The following is a 22003-nucleotide window of genomic DNA, read 5'->3' as shown; positions in this document are numbered from 1 at the left end:
TTTTTTTTTTCAAATCTGAAAACGTTGTGAAGCCACGCCCATTTTGCATTATGGGCCCTAAAAGCACGGAAATTGTGTCCACTGCTTGTATACTTAGTATTTTGGCGAATTTAGTACGACTTCCAGAACTTTTGGCATACTAACTATATCCATACTATGACCAATAAGCATACTACATACTCTATTTAAGTCACAAATTGTACATTAGTGTGGTTAGTGTGAGTATTCGATCATAGTGAATATGTTTTCCATGGTAAAAATGAAAACACAAAGCAGACAATTCTTTGCTCCTTTAAAAACCTGCTGTATTTAAAATAGGGTTTTATAGCTTGGAAAATATATAAATGTGACTTGATGACAACATAATGATGTCTGTTACTAACAATAGGACTTTTTTGTAAAGATTATTATTATTATTTTGCCATGATACTAACTGGTATCGTCCCGGACCTACTACTTCCCGGAATAGGAAAAGGGTGGTGTTGGGGTAGTGTTGTGGAAATGAATATTGTGTCAGATGTGGATTGACTGTTTCGGATGAAAGAAAAACCGGTTTGTGGAATGCCTGTCAACATGTTTTCAACCTCATTAACAGATATGTAGTTGTTGAACTGGATTGACTAGTTGTATAAAACATATTTTTTTAAATGGCTAGCTTAATTATGTTGATTTGTGTGTGAAAACATCTGGAGACCTTTTTTGAATACCAACATATTTATTTAAAAAAATGCGAAATTCTATGTGTAGCCCTAACTTTTTTTACAAGTTACTTTGCAGTATAAGTTGTTTTGTGGTAGTTTGTTCAAAAGCTGTAGGTAGCAGGCTTGGCTGCACTAACACAGAAAAGCCTAGAACCAGAAGAACAGAGATCTCTCTGACAGGAGCTTCCTGGCCTGGCCTGCCACTGGAGCTGCCTGGCCTGGCCTGCCACAGGAGCTGCCTGGCCTGGCCTGCCACAGGAGCTGCCTGGCCTGGCCTGCCACTGGAGTTGGCTGGATCAGAAAGTGTCAGGCAGGATATGCCAACAATGCCGACCACTCCGGCCATGCAGACCCCCCCTACCGTGCCTTTAGATTTAACACTGGGGACAGTTGAGCTAGTTGAGGTGCCACTGTAAACATGCTGTCTATGCAGAATGGAGAGTCATGTTCATTAGGTACCAAACTGACTGATACAGGGATGGTACGTGTCCAATAAGAAACGCTCATTTTGTTGTCCATTGCAAAATGTTTTGCTATAGTGTGCACTTGTGAACCTACCCTGTAGGAAGCAATGCACTGTCTAAGGGCTAATAATGCCTTTTAAAAGGTTAAAAAGCTCAGACAGCGAGTCTAGCTGTCTAATACTCAAATTCCTATGTTTTTAAGACATGTGGGAACGTGCCTTGTAAGGCTAGGGAAAATAGGAGCTTACTGACTTCATTATCTGTGCCAGATTGTTTCTAATATCTGTTTCGAGGCCATGCATATCAATTGTAGACGTTTGTTAGGCTATATTTCAAAATGAGAACCACGTCAGCCATCACTAGATGGCTAACATATGATTTAATCGCAAAAATACCTCTGCTCATTCCTCTTATGTGAGAGGCAATTTATCCTAATGTTCTCCTTGCACACAGAGGTAGAACTCTCTTGTATGTCTCTCAAAATCACTCTGAATCACATTCTGATTCTATCCTTCTGTTTCCTCCCTTTTTTGTTTTTTAGAGTTTTTGTAAACAGAAGCTTGGCCATGGAGAAGATTAAATGCTTTGGCTTCGATATGGATTACACTCTAGCCGGTAAGTGCACTACAGTCGCTGCCCTGGCCGTCAATACTTCTTTACTGTGTGTGTGTGGGCGCCCTCAGCCCACCGTCACTACTTTACAATGTAGGCTCAACTCTAGTTTGGTTGGCATAGCAACTAGTCGTCGGCCATATTGATTTCTCCTTCAGTGTTTGTTGACAAAGTACACCGGGTCAGAACAGGGGCTCACGTGTCATTCGATAAGCCCAGACCAGACTCACTGGGGACTAGGGGTGGTGGGTAGAAGGGCAGGGGAGGTGTAGGTTTCTTGGGGTACAGCGACGATGGAAAAAGGTGATGAGTTCTTCAGAAGGATACTGTAACGGAGGGAAATGCGTCAACTGAATCTGTATTGTTTTTAGACTCTTCCGTCATTGGAATTTGCAAACAACAAAACTCTGACCTCAAGTGAATGGCTAAGACTATCCTCACTTTCTAAATATTAACTAGTACAGTTTCTCTGTATTTGACTAAGCAATAGTAAAAAAAGTAGCAGTAATTCTCTAATAGTTTTCTAAGTGACAATAGGTTGTCTGTAATCCATTGACCTGACCGTCAACCACATGAAGGCTAACGTCAGTTAGGCGACATCTCTTGACACAATGTCTAGGTGATGGCGTTGACATGAGTCCGTGCCAGATTTGTAACTGCAAGGCGAACCAGAAACATAGATGAGGTTGTACCAGTGACGGGCAGGAGGCTGAGGTGTCGCTGTGTCGTGCTCTGGCCAGGGAGGCCACAGCCAGTTCCTGCGGTCGCAACTCGAGCATTGAGTGAAGCGATACAATAGCCCTGGCATCTTGTAAACATCATCACTTGGTTATGGACCGTCCCATATTTATTTTATAAAAAAAAAAAAATGTAACCAGGTAGGCTAGTTAGAACAAGTTCTCATTTGCAACTGCGACCTGTCCAAGATAAAGCATAGCAGTGTGAACAGACAACACAGAGTTACACATGGAGTAAACAATTAACAAGTCAATAACACAGTAGAAAAAAAAGAGAGTCTATATACATTGTGTGCAAAAGGCATGAGCAGGTAGGCGAATAATTACAATTTTGCAGATTAACACTGGAGTAATAAATGATCAGATGGTCATGTACAGGTTGAGATATTGGTGTGCAAAAGAGCAGAAAAATAAATAAATAAAAACAGTATGGGGATGAGGTAGGTAAAATTGGGTGGGCTATTTACCGATAGACTATGTACAGCTGATCGGTTAGCTGCTCAGATAGCAGATGTTTGAAGTTGGTAGGAGAGTTGGTAGGAGAGGGAGATAAAAGTCTCCAACTTCAGCGATTTTTGCAATTATAAAGAGGCTACATGTCAACAGTTGAGCGCCCGTAAATGCCCTCAGATGATGGAAATGGGATATGGGCCGTGTGTTTGCGGGTACAAGCGATCCCCTTTCCCTAGGGATGACCCCCTCCTCAAAGTCTCACACACACACTGTACTTCTAGATGAATTACCAACCCTCCACTTAGCTGAGTCACTGAAGCACATTTAGCTAGCTAGATAGCGTCTTGACCCATGTTGATAGGACTTGACGCCTGAGGAGTCAGACCCCTCACTTTGACGACTTCTCACGGCAGCAGGTAGGCTATACATTGGTTTCTGTTTCTAGTGAGGATTTAAGAAGAGGGCTGTTAGGAGTTTTGTTTTCATACAACATGGTTACATGTACAACAAATCCTCTGACTGTAAATAGACCATAACCGTACAGTCGTCCTATACGGTCGTATTAGGACCGTGATCTCTGGTCAGTGTTGAACCATGTTCCTCTATGATATATCGGCCTTCTGTCAATAGCTTTGTGTCAAACAGAGGAGATCAAATGTCCTCCCATCTGTCCATGTCACTACGATACAGTATTTCCACATCAAGACCACGATGCCTGATAAAAGCAAAGGGCATTAGTTGAACCATGCCCTTCGATGATAGGTCATCCGTTATTAACTGTGGTTTATATCAAAGGTCGTGAAATCATCCACTGATGACAGCTCTGTCTGGCCTAACACTGTCCCTGCCCACTCGCCTCTGGCACATTACCGTGGTAACGAGATGCCCCCGGCCACGCTGGCTGACACATCTGTCCTCGACGACTCGCTGTTCTGAAAACACAACATAGAGAGGCTTCGCTGTACTGTAGTTCAAATAACACACACATACACACACACTGTTCTGAAAACAACCTAGTGAGAGACTCCACTGTTCTGAAAACAACCTAGTGAGAGACTCCACTGTTCTGAAAACAACCTAGTGAGAGACTCCACTGTTCTGAAAACAACCTAGTGAGAGACTCCACTGAGAAGCTCAAAGTGGAGCCACACTGTCCACCTGTTAGTTCTATGGGGCACGGGGTTATCGTCCACTGTTCCATTGTAGTATGGTGATTAGCCTGAAAGCCATTCGTTTTGGAATAAGCTAGACTATGCTATGCTAACTCTTAGCCTTTGGCAGAGCGGAGCCCAAGCTACTAATTTATGTTATTTTGACATGGTGTTGCTGTCTAATAAAGATACTGCTGTCTGAGTGACAGCGATGTCTGGACCCACCTCCGATACAGCTAGATAATTACTTAGGCCTATAATTAGCAACCAGGAAGTTGTCCAGAAGACACTTCATATGTCATAAGCTATGGCTACGATCCATATGGCACCCTATTCCCAATACAGTACACTTCTTTTGACCTGGTGCCATAGGGCTGTGGTCAAAATTAGTGCACTTTATTGGGAATAGGGTGCCATTTGGGATGAAGGCTGTTTATGTATCTGTATATAGCACTGTCTAGTCCAATAGATTTACAGGTCTACAACCATGTTTTAGTTAAAGGGTAAAGTTGTTTACCCTTAGGTGAGGGGTAAGCTTACATTTGGAAAGAAATTGGCCCTGCAGGACTGTAAATTCTAGCCTGGTCACCTACTCACGCACGCACGCACGCACGCACACACACACACGGCTTAAGGGGAGTATAATTATCTGTCAACGTCTGCATCAGGAGAGGAAGATTTAATGGATCCCCAAGCTTAGTGTGTATGTGTTACCAGGCTATAATTGACTACTTTCCAGTGTCACTTTCATCCCAAATTTAAGGTATACCCCTCGCCTATGAGTAAACAAAACAACTATTTCAACTTACACATGGTCCCAGACCAGTAAATCTAATGGTCTAGACCAGGGATGGGCCACCGGCGGGCCACGGAACAATTTCACCCCCCATCTCTCAACTTACTGTTGAGAGATTTAGAATAATAGAACACACAAGGGTCAATTTTGAAATGTCAGGGATTTTTAAAAACATTTTTTATTGGTAAATTAGTCTGGCGTTCACCTATTTACACTTGTAGTAACCATGGCCAAATTAGCGACCGGGGTGGGGCCAGTTATCTTATTAAAAACGGCCTACTTTTCTGTTCGCCCCATGGAAAAATGTGTAGAATTGCAGAAATGTTTTGCTCGCAAGGTGGGGATGTGCAGACATACCCACTGCCCACTGCAACCCCTCATGATGAGTTCTGTTTTTCTGTGACCCCCAACCCCATCAACGTTTCCTATCCCTGGACTAGACTGTGCTATATATACAGACATAAATAGGCTGTGTGTGTTTCAGCTAAAGCTGTCTGAAGGTCACAGCAGTGGACAGTGCAGAGAGCGAGAGCGAGCAAACTCTGCTCATCGCCGGCCAACCAAAGAGAGAGCTGATCGGGAAGGTGGCAGAGGGGAAAATACTCTTAAAATAGGTTTCTTTGTAACAGCCACAGAGCTTAGGGAAATGGAGGCAGGGATGAGGGGAGGAAAGGTGGGAGGGGCTATTTGTATGGAGGAGTCTGGCCCAGAACTGTGCGACTCTTCGAGGCTGCAGCACTGGGCATGATGCCCACCACTCCTCTGCTTCGCTAGCTAGCCAGGGACACTGGAACACCACAGGGGATTTGAACTCACCAGAGAGCGAGGGAGAGAAAACACACAATTGGGCTAAGAAGCAAACACACAAATGGGTAAATGTGCACACACACATTACAACAAGATGGGTATTCACACTGCTCTTTCTCTCTCTCTCTCTGTCTGTCTGTCTGTCTGTGCACACGCTAACTCAGTAAGACACATTTTCCCAGGCCTATTCCTTCCACGTTTGGGGTCTCAGCGCTAGCTAGCCTATCCCCACATCGTCCTTCCTGCTCCCTCTAAGCATCAGCCAAGTCCTCCCCTCCTGCAGCCTGACTGGACCTCATGTGGAAAAACACCCTTTATATGAATACCATCTGACAGAGCCTTCTTCCAATGTCAGTTAGCATTCTCATCGGCTGATAGGCCCCTCTGGCCCAGGCCTGGACATTGTATCCCTCTCTACTTTTCCCCTTCACCCATGGCTTGGCTCGCCAGGCCTGGGGGATGTGTTCATTAGGCACCAAATGGCAGAAAACAGACAAACAGGGAGGGACTAAATGGACCTGCCCAATAAGAAAGGCTTATTATCCTTTTCTGTTGCACAACCTTGTAAACTGTTTTCTGTCACGTGCCCTAATGAACAGGGCCCTGGAGATGTCTGGTCGTTTGGTGTCTGAATGTCATCGTCTCCACCGGCCTCATTAGTATCAGAGTCCAGAGTTGAGCTATGGGTCCTGTTTCTCCACGGATTAGATCCTAGGTTATTCAGGCCCCTGCGCTCGGTGTGTGTGTGCCCGGGCGTGTGCGCGCATGCACTTTAGGGGGAGAGGGGCTAGGCTATGTTATTACCAACAGTATCCCAGATATCCTTACGGTTAGAGTTCTTTTTAAAATACCTGTCTCGCGTTGCATCACGTCACCATGTCACGTTGCAATAGCTTACGCGCTGTTGTCGAGTTGAATGGGTCCACATTGGCTGGTTGAGGATCAATGGGAGGCTGCAATTTACAGAGTGGTCCGTTCGCAAACAGGCCATTAGACTTGACTTCCTCCTACGTCCTTCTCCTAAATGTATGGTGTCAGTGTAATTACGTGCCTGTATAGGCATCGGGGAGTGCTGATGTGTGACTCTGTGTAGTCTACACCGGCTTGTGTTAAATGCTAACGTCTGTGTTTCTATTCTCCAGTGTACAAGTCTCCAGAGTATGAGTCCCTGGGCTTTGAGCTGACCGTGGAGCGCCTGGTCCACATCGGTTACCCCCAGGAGCTGCTCAGCTTCGTCTACGACCCCGCCTTCCCCACCAGGTGACCACACACACACACACACACACACACACACACACACACACACACACACAAGGGGACCACCAATCACATCATACCGTTAATGTTGTTGCCATGGTGATGGCGTTATACTGCTATATATTTATTTATTTTAACTGGAAAACGCTTTGATGTCAACGGGGCACCAGCTGTCCTTTGTTACCAGGTACCTATTACCTATCACATCATGGTTGCCATGTTGTTGCCATGGTGAGGATGTTTTAATGCTATTTTTATACCTGGCTGCGTGGGTTTCTAATTTGGTCCTGGTTGTAGCTAGGTAGATTGTCTGATGGGCTTTTAAAGATCATGTGTCAACCATTTGTAGATATTCTAACTGACTGAATGATGTTGTTTCTCTGTGTTTCTTCAGAGGCCTGGTGTTTGACACCCTGTATGGGAACCTGTTAAAGGTGGACGCCTACGGCAACATCCTGGTCTGTGTCCACGGCTTCAATTTCCTACGAGGGTAAATGGTGAACCCAACGCTCTCCTAACCTTCTCGCAGTGTCCTCCCTACGTCCCCTTGTCCCCGGATCATTGAGCAGGTTTTTGAAGGTTAGGTCCCGGTCTACCTGCCAAGAAATTCTCCTGACGTTGCATTTTGTTTTTCTCTTCTCTCCCCAGACCTGAAATACGGGAGCTATACCCGAACAAGTTCATCCAACGTGACGATACTGAACGTTTCTATATCCTCAACACTCTCTTCAACTTACCAGGTAGAAGGAGGAGAGATTCTGTCCATGCCAGAGCCATTCAATTATTTAAAAATGTGTTTATCTCCATCTAGATTCAACTGTCAATCATAAGAGGGACAAGCCCAGACATGCCCTCCATTTTGTCTGAGCACAGTTTGAGGCAAGGCCATGGAGTTCAACTCAACTTTATTGACACTCAATTGATTTTACAGTACAGTTTCCCTCTCTCTCCAGAGACCTACCTCTTTGCCTGCCTCGTGGACTTCTTCTCAAACTGTGACAGATATGCAAGGTATGGAATCCCTAGTCACACTACCCACCTTATTTGTCTTGTGGGTTATATACAAGTAATTCCTGGATATGACATGGCAACATTTGATAAGCCAATTAGACAACATGACAACAGGGTAGGTCCATATCTCCAATAAGAATCCTCCAATAAGGAAGTACTTTAGCCCTAACCCTGTTAAGCCAGTGGAGCAAGATACTTTATTAGGATTACTCAGCTCTCTGAATGATTATTGGTCTTCCATACTAATCATTCCACGAATGCATGCAGTAACTTAATTCCATATTTTCAGATTTCATTACTTTTATTATTTAAAGGAATCTGTAATGACTAATCATCTAGCATGATGTAATATCATGTCTATCGTCTCGATATAATTATACAATCATTTGTTAGCGATAGTTTTAATGAGTTCTTTGTGTGATGATGTGATCTGCAATGGAATGGCTGCATGTCTTCTCCTCTGAAATGAGTTGTTGGTCTTTTAGGGGGAGATTGCTTTCCTGTTTGGCTGGAAACCACCTCAAACAAGGGAAGACTATCCCATTTAAAAGCAAAACAAAAACAAAACAAAAGAATGTAGTGAAAATGGCTACTAGCGTTTAAAAGCAAAGCTCTCTGTCTGGCCTTGGCCTGTCCACTGGCTCTGTGTGTCCCTCTCCTCCCCCCTTACCTCAGCTGTGAGACTGGCTTTAAAGATGGCGACCTCTTCATGTCCTTCAAGAGCATGTTCCAGGACATCCGCGACGCCGTCGACTGGGTCCACTTCAAGGTAGCGTGATGAGGAAGTCTATCACAGTGCAATCATTTGTTCACTTCAATTCACTTGACTTCCATTTCAAGGTGTTATATGGGGCGAAACGCCCAATGATTATCTTATAATAAATATAAATAAATCTTTATCTTGAAGCATTCATTTACTGTTTGTCGTCGTGCTAATGGTATGTACCCTGAAAATGATTGACATAGTTTACAGTGAGTGTCATCATAAAGAAGACATATGATGTATAGATGTGAGCTTGTTATTTTTCTACGTATTTCAACCCATTTACCGGTAGTCCTGTCTTCCAGGGCACCCTGAAGGAAAAGACAGTAGAGAACCTTGAAAAGTACGTAGTGAGAGACGTAAGTACACACATTAACATTTTACCAGCCCCTTTAGCGTCTCGACTTGTTGTATTCCTACGGGAACACACTGGCACGATGACTTCAAAACCTGACGAGAAGTTAACATTTTACTTTACGTCTCTGTCTGTATGCCTGTACAAACGCAGTGTGTATGATAATGGCTTTGTAATATTTAGTGTTCTCTCTCATAAAGGCTAAGCTGCCTCTCCTGCTGAGTAGAATGAATGAAGTCGCCAAGGTGTTCCTGGCCACCAACAGTGACTACAAATACACACACGTGAGTCCACAGTACTGACCACGCTAAGTGCCCCGGTCCACTGTTTCACACACACACACACACACACACACACACACACACACACACACACACACACACACACACACACACACACACACACACACACACACACACACACACACACACACACACACACACACACACACACACACACACACACACACACACACACACACACACACACACACACACACACACACACACACACACACACACACACACACACACACACACACACACACACACACACACACACACACACACACACACACACACACACACACACACACACACACACACACACACACACACACACACACACACACACACACACACACACACACACACACACACACACACACACACACACACACACACACACACACACACACAGAGGAATGAACGATTCACATGCACAGTAACAGACACCCTTCAGAGCCCAAAACAATAGTTAAGTCCTGCCTTGTTAAATGTCCATGCAGAGCAACATTTAATATGCAAAGCAAACGCACACACGCAGCTTCACAAAACATGTCCTGGCAAACTGTCACGTTTGCATATGAAACTGGGGTGTTTGCGTACTGAACTGGGGCGTTTAGCTGCGGTATCTGTCCCAGTCACGAAGACATTTAAATGAGGTGACTAATAGGCTCGTTATGTTGTTTACTTTTCTCACAGAAGATCATGACATACCTGTTTGACTTCCCCCACGGCCCAAAGGTAAGAGAATCATATTCAACATTCATACACGGCATTCTCCCGTAGACGTGAAATCTTGTTAACTAGATTCATCTATATAAGTTAACTATCGTTGGTACGCATTGACCAGAATCTGTGTTGTGTTGCAGCACGGGACATCCCACCGGCCGTGGCAGTCCTACTTTGACCTGATTCTGGTGGACGCCAGGAAGCCTCTGTTCTTTGGAGAGGGAACGGTGCTCCGACAAGTCGACACAGTGAGTAATTACACCATCACACCTCTGTCAGAACACAGTGCCGAGACTTTTTAGTGTGGTAGCCTGATGGTGTGGTAGCCTGATGGTGTTGTAGCCTGATGGTGTGGTAGCCTGATGGTGTGGTAGCCTGATGGTGTTGTAGCCTGATGGTGTTGTAGCCTTTGAGCAATTTGAGGTGACTAATCTGCTTGGAGTAACCCTGGATTGTAAACAGTCATGGTCAAAGCATATTGATTCAACAGTAGCTAAGAGGAGAAGTCTGTCCATAATAAAGTGCTGCTCTGCCTTCTTAAAAACACTATCAACAAGGCAGGTCCTACAGGCCCTGGGTTTGACACACCTGGACTACTGTTCAGTCTTCTGGTTAGGTGCCACATAAAGGGACTTAGGAAAATTGCAATTGGCTCAGAACAGGGCAGCCCGGCTGGCCCTTGGATGTACACAGAGAGCTAATATTAATAATATGCCTGTCAATCTCTCCTGGCTGAAAGTGGAGCAGAGATTGACTTCATCACTACTTGTACTTTGGCACACAGCTCGGACACCCATGCATACCCCACAAGACATGACACCAGAGGTCTCTTCACAGTCCAGAACAGACTATGGGAGGCGCACAGTACTACATAGAGCATAGACTACATGGAACTCTATTCCACGTCAAATAACTGATGCCAGCAGTATAATTAGATTTGAAAAAATATAATTAAAAAAACTGATAAATACACCTTATGGAACAGCGGAGTCATAGACACCAGACACACACACACACACACACACACACACACACACACACACACACACACACCATAACATGTGCACTATACACACACACACACGTACACATGGATTTTGTACTGTAGATATGTGGTGGAGTAGGGGCCTGAGGGCACACAGTGTGTTGTGAAATCTGTGAATGTAACGGTAAAATGGTATAAACTGCCTTCATTTTGCTGGACCCCAGGAAGTGTAGCTGCTGCTTTGGCAGGAACTAATGGGGATCTATAATAAACCCCAGGAAGAGTAGATACTGCTTTGGCAGGAACTAATGGGGATCCATAATGAATACATATACTTGACATTGTTTTGTGGTGAGGCTACTGTTCCATGTGTTCTCTGGTGTTAGACGACAGGGCGGCTGAAGATCGGGACCTATACCGGACCCCTGCACCATGGCATCGTCTACTCTGGAGGTAAGATACCTGGGGACATGCACTGACTCACAGCACAAACCGCCAGACAGCACTGCCAACTTGTCAAATCATCTAACTAGCAGAGTACTTCTAAACATGATGGATCTCAGTTAACCTTTATTTAGCCAGCATAGTCTTCTCAACAACGTTCACTGTTCTCCAGGGAGGTCTGGGTTCCCTAAAAACAAAACAATGTGGTACAAATCTTTCATAAAACAACATCATCCAGTAACGTCTACATTTCAATATGTGTGTCTCTCTCTCTCTCTCTCTCTGTCTCTCTGTCTGTCTCTCTGTCTGTCTCTCTGTCTCTCTCTCTGTCTCTCTGTCTGTCTCTCTGTCTGTCTCTCTGTCTGTCTCTCTGTGTCTCTCTCTGTCTGTCTCTGTCTCTGTCTCTGTCTCTCTCTGTCTCTGTCTCTCTCGCCCACCTAGGTTCTTCTGACATCGTGTGTGACCTGCTGGGGGCCAAGGGGAAGGACATTGTCTACATCGGAGACCACATCTTCGGGGACATCCTCAAGTCCAAGAAACGCCAGGGTTGGAGGACCTTCCTCGTCATCCCCGAGCTGGCCCAGGAGTTGCATGTCTGGACTGACAAGAGCTGTGAGTCACACTTGTAGTCTCACACGCAGGCACACACACGCAGTCACACACACACACAAAAGGACGGGTGGACATTCCCATGCAAGCAGCCAGACAGACGTGTGCAGACACACAGATACTCGTACATAAAAATGGCTGATGGACACACTGGAGAGCACTGGTCTGTAGCTCAGTTGGTAGAGCATGGTGCTTGCAACGCCAGAATTATGGGTTTGGTTCCCGGGACCTACAGTAGGTAAAATGTATGCAGGCGTGACGAAGTCGCTTTGGAGAAAAGCGTCTGCGAAATGGCATACAGTGTCTACAGAAAGTATTCGCACCCCTTGACTTGTACCACATTTTGTTGTGTTACAGCCTGAATTCAACATGGATTCAAATATTTTTTTCTCACCTGTCTACACACAAAGCCCCATAATGACAAAGTGAAAACATTTTTGTGTTTTATTGAAAATGAAATATCTAATTTACATAAGTATTCACACCCCTGAGTCAATACATGTTAGAATCATCTTAGGCAGTGATTACAGCCGTGAGTCTTTCTGGGTAAGTTTCTAAGAGCTTTGCACACCTGGGTTGTACAATATTTTCACATTTATTATTTTTTAAATTCTTTAAACTCTTGTTTAAATTGGTTGTTGATCATTGATAGACAACCATTTTTAAGTCTTGTCATAGATCTTCAAGTCAAAACTGTAACTTGGCCACTCAGGAACATTCAATGTCATCTTGGTAAGCAACCCCAGTGTATATTTGGCCTTGTTTTAGATTATTGCCTTGCTGAAAGGTGAATTTGTCTCCCAGTGTCTGTTGGAAAGCAGACTGAACAAGGTTTTCCTCTAGGATTTTGCCTGTGCTTAGCTTTATTCAATTTATTCTTCTGCTAAACAAAACTTCCTAGTCCTTGCCGATGACAAGCATACCCATAACAGGATGCAGCCACCACCATGCTTGAAAATACGAAGAGTGGTCCTCGGCAAAGTGTTGTGTTGGATTTGCCCCAAACGTAACACTTTGTATTCAGGGCATAAAGTTAATTTCTTTGCCACATTTCTTGCAGTATTATTTCTTGCCGTTTTAGTTTCGTGCCTTATTGCAAACAGGATGCATATTTTTTAAATATTTTTTTTTGTTCTGTACAGGCTTCCTTTTCACTCTGTCATTTGTTAGAATTGTGGAGTAACTGCACAGTTATTGATCCATCCTCAGTTTTCTCCTATCACAGCCATTAAACTCTGTAACTGTTTTAAAGCCGTGGTGAAATCCCTGAGCGGTTTCCTTCCTCTCTGACAACTGAGTTAGGAAGGACCTGTATCTTTGTAGTGACTGGGTGAATTGTTACACCATCCAACGTGTAATTTAATAGTTTCACCATGCTCAACGGGATATTCAATGTCTGCTTTTTCATTTTTACCCATCTACCAATAGGTGCCCTTCTTTATGAAGCATTGGAAAACCTCCCTGGTCTTTGTGGTTGAATCTGTGTTTGAAATTCACTGTCGACTGAGGGACCTTAACTTATTTAGGCTTGCCATAAGAAAGCGGTGGAGTACTTCTCAACTCTTTTCATTTTTAATTAATTTGTAAAAATGTCGTAACATAATTCCACTTTGACATTTATAGGAAATTATGTGTAGGCCAGTGACACACAATCTCAATTTAATCCATTTTAAATTCAGGCTGTAACACAACAACATGTGGAAAAAGTCAAGGGGTATTAATTAGTCAAGGGGTGTTATATTATAGCAGTGACACACACACACACACACACACACACACACACACATTCATGCACAGGCACACACACACACATTCATGCACAGGCACACACACGCACACATACACAAATATAACTGTGACGTGTCATTGTAGCTGTAAAATGCCCTCGTACACCTCTCAACGGCCTTTGAGTGACAGCGTGCCAGGGAGAGGGGGAATGAGAAGGGAAGATGGAGGGGGAGAGTGAAAAAGCAACAGATGGAACAAGTTTGTCAACACCTGTGATTAAGGGCAGTGGTGTAAAGTACTTTAAGTAAAAATACTTTAAAGTACTACTTATCTGTACTTTCTCCACCGCTGAATTTAAGGGAGGAGGAGAGAAAGGGATGTTGTGACTGAGACTTACCCTGGCCTCCTTTTCCTCTTCTGTCTTACAGCGTTATTCGAGGAATTGCAGGGCCTGGACATTTTCTTGGCAGAGCTCTACAAGTGAGTACTGCACTGTTGGCTCCCTGTGTGTGTGTGTGTGTGTCGCCCTTGGGCCAAAGTCTGCAGGGTTTGCCCCATCGGTCTGATGATAACTGGCTTCAGTCAGACTTCAGCCCATTTAGAAACAGTCTATCTATGTAGGTCTGTCCCCTTCCTTCTTGCTCTTTATAATAGTGACTAGCACTGTCTTCACTCTCTCTCTTCCAATCCCCTTCTTCTCTACCTCTTTGACCTCTCTAACCCATTATCTCTCTACCTCTTTGCCCTCTCTAACCCATTATCTCTCTACCTCTTTGCCCTTTCTAACCCATTATCTCTCTACCTCTTTGCCCTCTCTAACCCATTATCTCTCTACCTCTTTGCCCTCTCTAACCCATTATCTCTCTACCTCTTTGCCCTCTCTAACCCATTATCTCTCTACCTCTTTGCCCTCTCTAACCCATTATCTCTCTACCTCTTTGCCCTCTCTAACCCATTATCTCTCTACCTCTTTGCCCTCTCTAACCCATTATCTCTCTACCTCTTTGCCCTCTCTAACCCATTATCTCTCTACCTCTTTGCCCTCTCTAACCCATTATCTCTCTACCTCTTTGCCCTCTCTAACCCATTATCTCTCTACCTCTTTGCCCTCTCTAACCCATTATCTCTATCTCTCCAGGCATCTGGACAGCAGTAGTAATGAGAGACCTGACATCAGTGCTCTCCAGAGAAGGGTCAAGGTACAGATTCTACACATGTTTCCATAGCGACTACAGAAACATTATTCAATACGTCCACATGTGTCCCTGAATAGTTACAGGCTTCAGTTTAGTCTTCAAACCAAATCATTCCCAACTTGTGGACTTACATGGTCTTACAACCCCTAAGTAAACTCCTGAAAATACGCTACGATCCTCCTCCCGTCCCATCGAAGGCTTGGATATACCGGAACACAAGTCGCTGAATTTCCATTGTCCTCAAGGAATTTTATATTTAACCAGGAAAATACCCTTGGATGTTAGAAACCTCTTTTTTTAGAAGGGGACCTGGCAAGAGGTCAGTAGGATGTAGTCAGTAGGATGTAGTCAGTAGGATGTAGTCAGCAGGAAGTAGGAAGTAGTCAGCATGTACACGTAACACAAGAGCACAATACCAAACATGAAAACATGTTTGACAATGGTCATCACGTTCTTCCGTCGGAGCTTGAAATATTTTCAGAGGGTCTTTTCGGGCTGAGTATCTAAACCCAGTGTTCTTCTCCCCTCCCCAGAAAGTGACCCATGACATGGACATGTGCTACGGCATGATGGGTAGTCTGTTCAGGTCTGGCTCCAGACAGACTCTGTTTGCCTCTCAGGTGATGCGCTATGCTGACCTGTACGCTGCCTCCTTCATCAACCTCCTGTACTATCCCTTCAGCTACCTGTTCAGAGCTGCTCACGTACTGGTGAGACACTCTATTCAATTCCTTCTGTTGATTCCTGTTAACAGTTTACGGGTAAAAAGGGAGAAATGCAGCATTTACGGAATAAAATGTTACAAAGACAATAGTGTAAGATACAGCCCTTTCTTTTGCTAATTGGAACACTGTAATTGTTAGAAATTGGATGGTTAAAAATATAGATGCACATGAATTAACATTTCCAGCTAGTTTAATAAAGAATATACAGTACTTGACTCTTAACTTAGACTGAACCCTTACATAGTCTGGCACCCATCTAGCTGAAACACTGACAGGCAGAGTGACATTTGCATTAGAGTTGGTACGTATGAGTTATCTTCTCATTTCAATTCAATACAAATGTCTTTACCAAACATATTATCTGAAACATGCACATCACATACACACAGTGATCAATATTCTGTGTAACAAGTTAAACGCATGGTAATAACATTATTATATTACGTATTGGTGAGCTGAAGCTCTCTTTACTAGCTGCTAGCCAACTGGAAGTGCTCCGAGTTGACTTTGGTAGTAGCGTCTCTCCTCACCTTCTCTCACGCTCTCTCTCTGTTTCTCTCTCTCTTTCTCTCTCTCTGTCTCTGTCTCTGTCTCTGTGTCTGTTTCTCTCTCTCTGTCTCTGTCTCTGTCTCTGTCTCTGTCTCTCTCTCTCTCCCCTCCCAGATGCCCCATGAGTCAACGGTGGAGCACGCACACATCGACACGGACACCGAGTCCCCCCTGGCCACGCGCAACCGCCACTGCACTGAGAGCAAGGACCTGGAGAGCTGTAGCAACAAGAACCGCAGCCAGCTGACCCGGTCCATCAGTGAGATCAAACCCCCCAACATGTTCCCCCAGACCCCCCAGGAGATCACCCACTGCCACGATGAAGACGACGATGAGGAGGAGGAAGAGTAGATGGGAGGAGGTGTGATGGCGTGACCCGAACCAGGCTTGATTCCTTCCTAGGAGGAGGAAGAGAGAGAGGAGTGAAAAACCGTCTTGATTCCTTCCTGATGTTTCCCTAAGGGGGTTTTAGAGTATAAATACTTCTAGGAAGATATAAACTATAATAGTCCACAGTAAAAGTCAATGTAGGATACATTGGAATGAGGGAGGAGGGGATATGGCCAGTGTAGTGTATCTATAGGAGATTTATATAGAGAGAAATGAAGCTACGTTTTATACTAGAGATGTATCAGGATATTAAGGTTTTATGAATCAGATCAGTCAACTGTATGTTACTACAGTACCAGTTGCTGCTCGGTTCTCCAAAAACGTTGCCCCCGTGCCAACCCCTTTTCAAGTTTTACGTTTTCAATGCTTGTTGTTTTTTTCTATGGATTTTTATGATGAAATGGGAAAAGGTTGACTTGAAGTTGGCAAATTTAAATTTTTAAAAAATTGTTATTTTTTATTTTTAAGTTGGAGCTAAAACAGTTTTTACGGCATAGGATGTTGTAGCAGACAAATATACATGAATACACACAAGAAGCAAATATTACGAACACTACTTTTCTCTGTACTGACCTTAGTGTCTGGTCATAGAGAATAATTCCCTGTGTGAGTTTACATAGTCTACCATAATGCAGGCACCATACTGTAGTTTGAAGATGGAATAGCCTTTGCCAAACAGTATGTACAGTACTGTATATAAACTCTATATACTGTTTTGCTGTTCTCCTTTTGAAATGAATGAAAGTGTTCTAGCCTTTTGCTGTACTGGTGATGCGTATCGAGCAGCACGGCAATCCAAAAACATGGTCCAAAAAATGTATTTCTCACTGGTTGTTATTTTGGTCATTTTTTTTGCAGTATAATTCCTCCCGTCGTGACCCTGCATAACACAGCTTGTGTGTGTGTCCGGCCTTGGCCAATCAAAAGTCGAGTTTGTGTCGTCCTGAGCGACTGTAACCAAGGCATCCATAATTGTACTAAAGAACAGTGTGGTGTATGTTTTGGGTTACACAAAGCACAAGTCTGATTGTGGGTAACTGATTGTCAATATTAGCTCGATATGCCATGAAACATGCTGTCTATTTAAGGTATGGTGCACATAATGTAATCTGTGATTCTGTGTGGTTAATTTCAACTGACGTTTTGAAATGCATGAAATGTTGTTTCTAGGCAACCGTGCGTACAGGGTATCGATTATGCTGCCTCTGTACAGATGGGGTCTATGGCAACTGTGGACGGTCACATAGGCCTAATGCTATTGAGAGGCTGTGACCCAGTATTACTGTTCTCATACATGATACTGTAAAAAGCAAGACATTCATCATGCAAAATACCATTACATTTTTTTTTGTTCTCCTGTAGGATGATATGAGATATCGAAACCTGCAACATTGTTACACTATGTGCAACTAACATGCAGTAGTAGTTTTCCTGTTCTCTTGATTATTACATTGTTACAGTTGTATTTTTCATTGCATAGAACCGCTTTAGTTAGAACTGTCATTCACCCCTACCTAACCAAACCCTCATATTCCATGTGTGATAATTATGGTCGGGTGTTTCCTAGTAATTCTTTGCAGTTAACATAAAGAGTACAGTATGTTATAGGAACAGACCTGGGTTCAAGTACTATTTAAAATGTTTCAAATACTTCAGCCTGCTTGGAGTGCCAGGTGGGCAGAGTTGAACATTTGTGAACATTTTTCTGGTTCCATTGCTCCAGGCAAGCTCAGTCAAGCCCCAATAAAGTATATGAAATGATTTTGAATCGTATTTGAACCCAGGTCTGATGTACAGGAGGCCTTGATATTGAAAAAGGAAAACTAGGTCAGCCTGGGTGCTGTGACGTGTGACACTGTGTAGGCCTTGAGAATGCACGGGCACCAGACAAGAAACCAACGCCTCGGCGAGGGGGCGTTAGTGTCTGACCACCCCCAGAGAGGTTAGGTTGGGCCTGGGAAAAGGACAAGGGGCGCCCTCCTGACTGATGGGAATAGGTTGTAGACTCACCCTAGCAGGAAGATGTATAAAGGACTATAGCTACAGTATTCTGGAGTTTGTTGGATCACTTAGGGGTAAAAAAACACTGAATGATGCAAAGAAGCACCTGGTATTTCCCACCAGGGTTGCATTTGCTGTCTCCGAACATGAGCAAACCTTTTAAAAAGGTGGAAATCTCGCAATTGTTGATTAGGCCCACAATTCCACTGAAACGTTGAGATACTTAAAAAAAAATGTTACTGGAAAATATTACCGATTTTGCTTAATATTAAACTTCCCTGTTTAGCTACGGGAATGCTTAACATGTTCAGTTGTGTGTCCTAATGAACATGACCCAGATGGTATGCAGTGCGGAGGGCAGGAAAACTGCATATGTGTATGCTATGTAAAACATGTGCATCGTTTTATTTCTAAGGCACGTAGTTGTGTAGCTAGAGGTTTCGATTGGCCTGTTGATTTGAGCTGATGAAGGGAAGACCAATAGCAGGTCTCTGTTTGTAACCTGGTGTAGTAAAAAGGGGAATGTGGGTTCAACTGGGGATCTTTAAAACAGATTCTACTCTTACTAAATTTGTTACAGAGCAAATATATAGTGGTTCAATATTTTATTACTCTCTGAAAAAAAAAGTATCTTTTTAAGAATTGATTTAACTGGAAATACCACAGAAACACCTGAGGCATCTGTGTTCTTCACCTGGTTGGTTAGTCATTGTTTTGGTCTCGTTACTGAAGAATTCCTAATAAAGCTTGGTCGTTGGGAGGAACATTTGAAGTCCTTTTCTATCAAAACACTTTACAATACATTTATTTTCTATGCAATGACTCAGTACAGTGCATTATACGTGTAAACTAACTTACTAAAAGGCTGGTCAATGCAAGCAAATGGCTTACGTCAAAGTTTGATAACTGTATGGCTACAACTGATATGTGGAGCGAAAAGAAAACATGTCCGTCTGGCCACATGTTCTAGAAGGTCATCTGTGTAGTAACAATTGTACACTTAATAATAATAATAATAATAATAATAATAATAGCCTTGCAGACCGATATGCTGAACAATAGGTGATGTTGAAGAGCATGTATTTACCGTGCATCAGACATGGCACCTTACTCAACAACACCTTGGTTTTGCTGTTTATTTGTTTTTTCTAACCAGTGTTTTCAGATTCTTAGTTTACAACGTTGTATATTATATATGCATTTCCATGTGGAAGAAATGTTCCTTAAATTCTTTATTTTTTTTCTTTGTTTTTGACATTTTTCTGGTTTCAGACATGTTTTTTTACTATAACGGCTTCCGTGAGTATGTCTGAGCGAGCTAAACATGGCGAACAGGTTAATGCCACCATCCATTTATACAATTTGTCCATTTAAACAAAATTTCAACAATTGCAGACCGAGCGTGACAACTATCACGCATTCACTTCTTTGTTTCGTGCGTTTACTTGGATGTTCCTCAGAGCGTTTTGTTTCCAGAGTTATTATATAATGTGTCCATTGGGGAAATGACATATGTACAATAAAAGCTAATTTTCCATAATAAGTTACTGGGTGTGTGTGTACTGTCTCCTGTTGCTTCTTGTTCTTCTTGCAAAACTATAGTTTTAAAATGTTTAAGTCAAACAAGTATTTGATTGTATGCAAGTATAATTCTTATAATCATACATAAACATTCTTTCATACAGAAATGACTTAATATATCCAGTAATGTGTTAAAGTAAATGTTCTACAATGAATTGTGAATGAAAATATATAGCTTGCATAGCTTTTTATATCTAATGAACTTCAGGGCACTTGCCTAGAATTCTCCTCTCCCATCCCTCTGGTGACAAGAAATCAAGAAAATGGTGGGGAATTACATTTGTCATTTCACCTCCCCCTCACAGTTTAAAAGGGTGACATTTGGGTGTCCAAAAGGCAACTCAAAACATGATTCAAGAATAGAAGTCCTGTCAAAGTTGGGAAATATAAACGTCCCAGATTTTTTAAAATAATTATATTTAACTACACAATAAAACATATCCAATAATCCCAAATCCAGCTAAAATGAGGAGTTTCTCTGAGCAAGCACCAAATCCCCATTCATGTTTCACTATGTAATAACATTTAAAAACTGATGGCATTTCTATTACATACTGTGAGTACATTGAGACTTACTACAATGCAAACATCTGTGTGGTTCCAGTTAACAGATGTACTTAGGCTACACAACGGGAAATGTATACAGTATAGTGGGAAAAAAGTCATGAATACATGTAAATCTCCTAATGCTTTGATCCAAGGGTTAAATGTCCACAACCTCGTCAATGCGTTTGGCAGATCTGTGTACACTAACATGAAAGGTCAAGGAGTAATATTTGCAGCAGCATCAGCTGCATTTCTTTGACTCAGCAACTTTTGCTTATAATGCAGCAATGCTCTACCGCAATGGTTTTAACACAAATCAAGAATAGCAGGTAAATTAAAACATGGAAATATTTGATACAGACTTGGGACGACTTTTTTAAAGGCATTTTTATGAGTATTTTTTGGGAAACGGTTACGTTTTTCCAGCCTTCAATACTTTTCAGGAAGACAAAACAAACCTGCGACTGAAAATGTCATTTTAACAGAAGGGTAAATCATCTTTGCAATAGATCATTCTGTCCTTGAAATTGCCTCCATACAATGTTCTGAACTGCCTCTCTTTAATCTGAGCACCTTTGTGTTGAGGGGAAAAATAACATATTCCATCACTAATACACATTCTGTTAATAATTCACTTTTTATTGTACCACCAACACCAACCAGAGCAGAATATGGGAATGCTTTTGCCGTGTTGAGTATCAAACATGTGGACAGGCACATATACATAGCAGCATGAGGATAAACGTGGTCCGATATGACACATATAATGATAGAATGGAGTGAAGTATTTTTCTACGGATCTAAAAGTGTCTTGACAAATACTGTAGTCATTCATTGGTGATGTGTGTCTTATCTTTAGAGCGGAGAAAGTCCTCAGAGAAAGAGGGGGAAAAGAGAGAGAGAGAGCAATAGAAAGAGAGAGGAATCTCTTTTTTCAGGTGTTTATTTTCCTGTGAATGTTCAGGAAGCAGGGGTAAAGACCACATGGGTCAAGATATAGGTCACAACCAGGCTAAAAAAAACAACACAAGACTACGTTGGATAGTCATATATGTTATTTTCAAAATTCTGACATGTGAAAAACCCTCATCTGCATGTGAAGGACTTTTATTTTGAAGGAGATACCTAT

General features: G+C 42.8%; 1 protein-coding gene across 3 annotated transcripts in view; it reads left to right on the top strand.

The window, feature by feature from the left end:
• Positions 1-20290, top strand: part of LOC118389417 (cytosolic purine 5'-nucleotidase-like) — a 33379-nt gene extending 13089 nt beyond the window's left edge. For 2 of the 3 annotated variants that reach the window (XM_052527811.1, XM_052527812.1), the window contains 16 exons: positions 1707-1780; positions 6864-6981; positions 7373-7468; positions 7627-7718; positions 7932-7989; positions 8665-8758; positions 9058-9111; positions 9308-9391; positions 10091-10132; positions 10261-10368; positions 11492-11558; positions 11991-12161; positions 14315-14366; positions 15025-15085; positions 15616-15792; positions 16471-20290. In XM_052527811.1, coding sequence (XP_052383771.1) covers positions 1707-1780; positions 6864-6981; positions 7373-7468; positions 7627-7718; positions 7932-7989; positions 8665-8758; positions 9058-9111; positions 9308-9391; positions 10091-10132; positions 10261-10368; positions 11492-11558; positions 11991-12161; positions 14315-14366; positions 15025-15085; positions 15616-15792; positions 16471-16707 — 1585 coding nt within the window. In that variant the 3' untranslated portion in view covers positions 16708-20290. Of the gene's footprint in view, positions 1-1706; positions 1781-6863; positions 6982-7372; positions 7469-7626; positions 7719-7931; positions 7990-8656; positions 8759-9057; positions 9112-9307; positions 9392-10090; positions 10133-10260; positions 10369-11491; positions 11559-11990; positions 12162-14314; positions 14367-15024; positions 15086-15615; positions 15793-16470 lie in introns of those variants that run through there. The other variant, XM_052527813.1, reaches the window with a different exon arrangement.
• The last annotated feature ends 1713 nt before the right edge of the window (positions 20291-22003 follow it).

This window comes from Oncorhynchus keta, chromosome 10 (assembly GCF_023373465.1).
Source record: "Oncorhynchus keta strain PuntledgeMale-10-30-2019 chromosome 10, Oket_V2, whole genome shotgun sequence".
NCBI lineage: Eukaryota > Metazoa > Chordata > Actinopteri > Salmoniformes > Salmonidae > Oncorhynchus > Oncorhynchus keta.
This window is presented reverse-complemented; position numbering and strand designations above follow the sequence as displayed.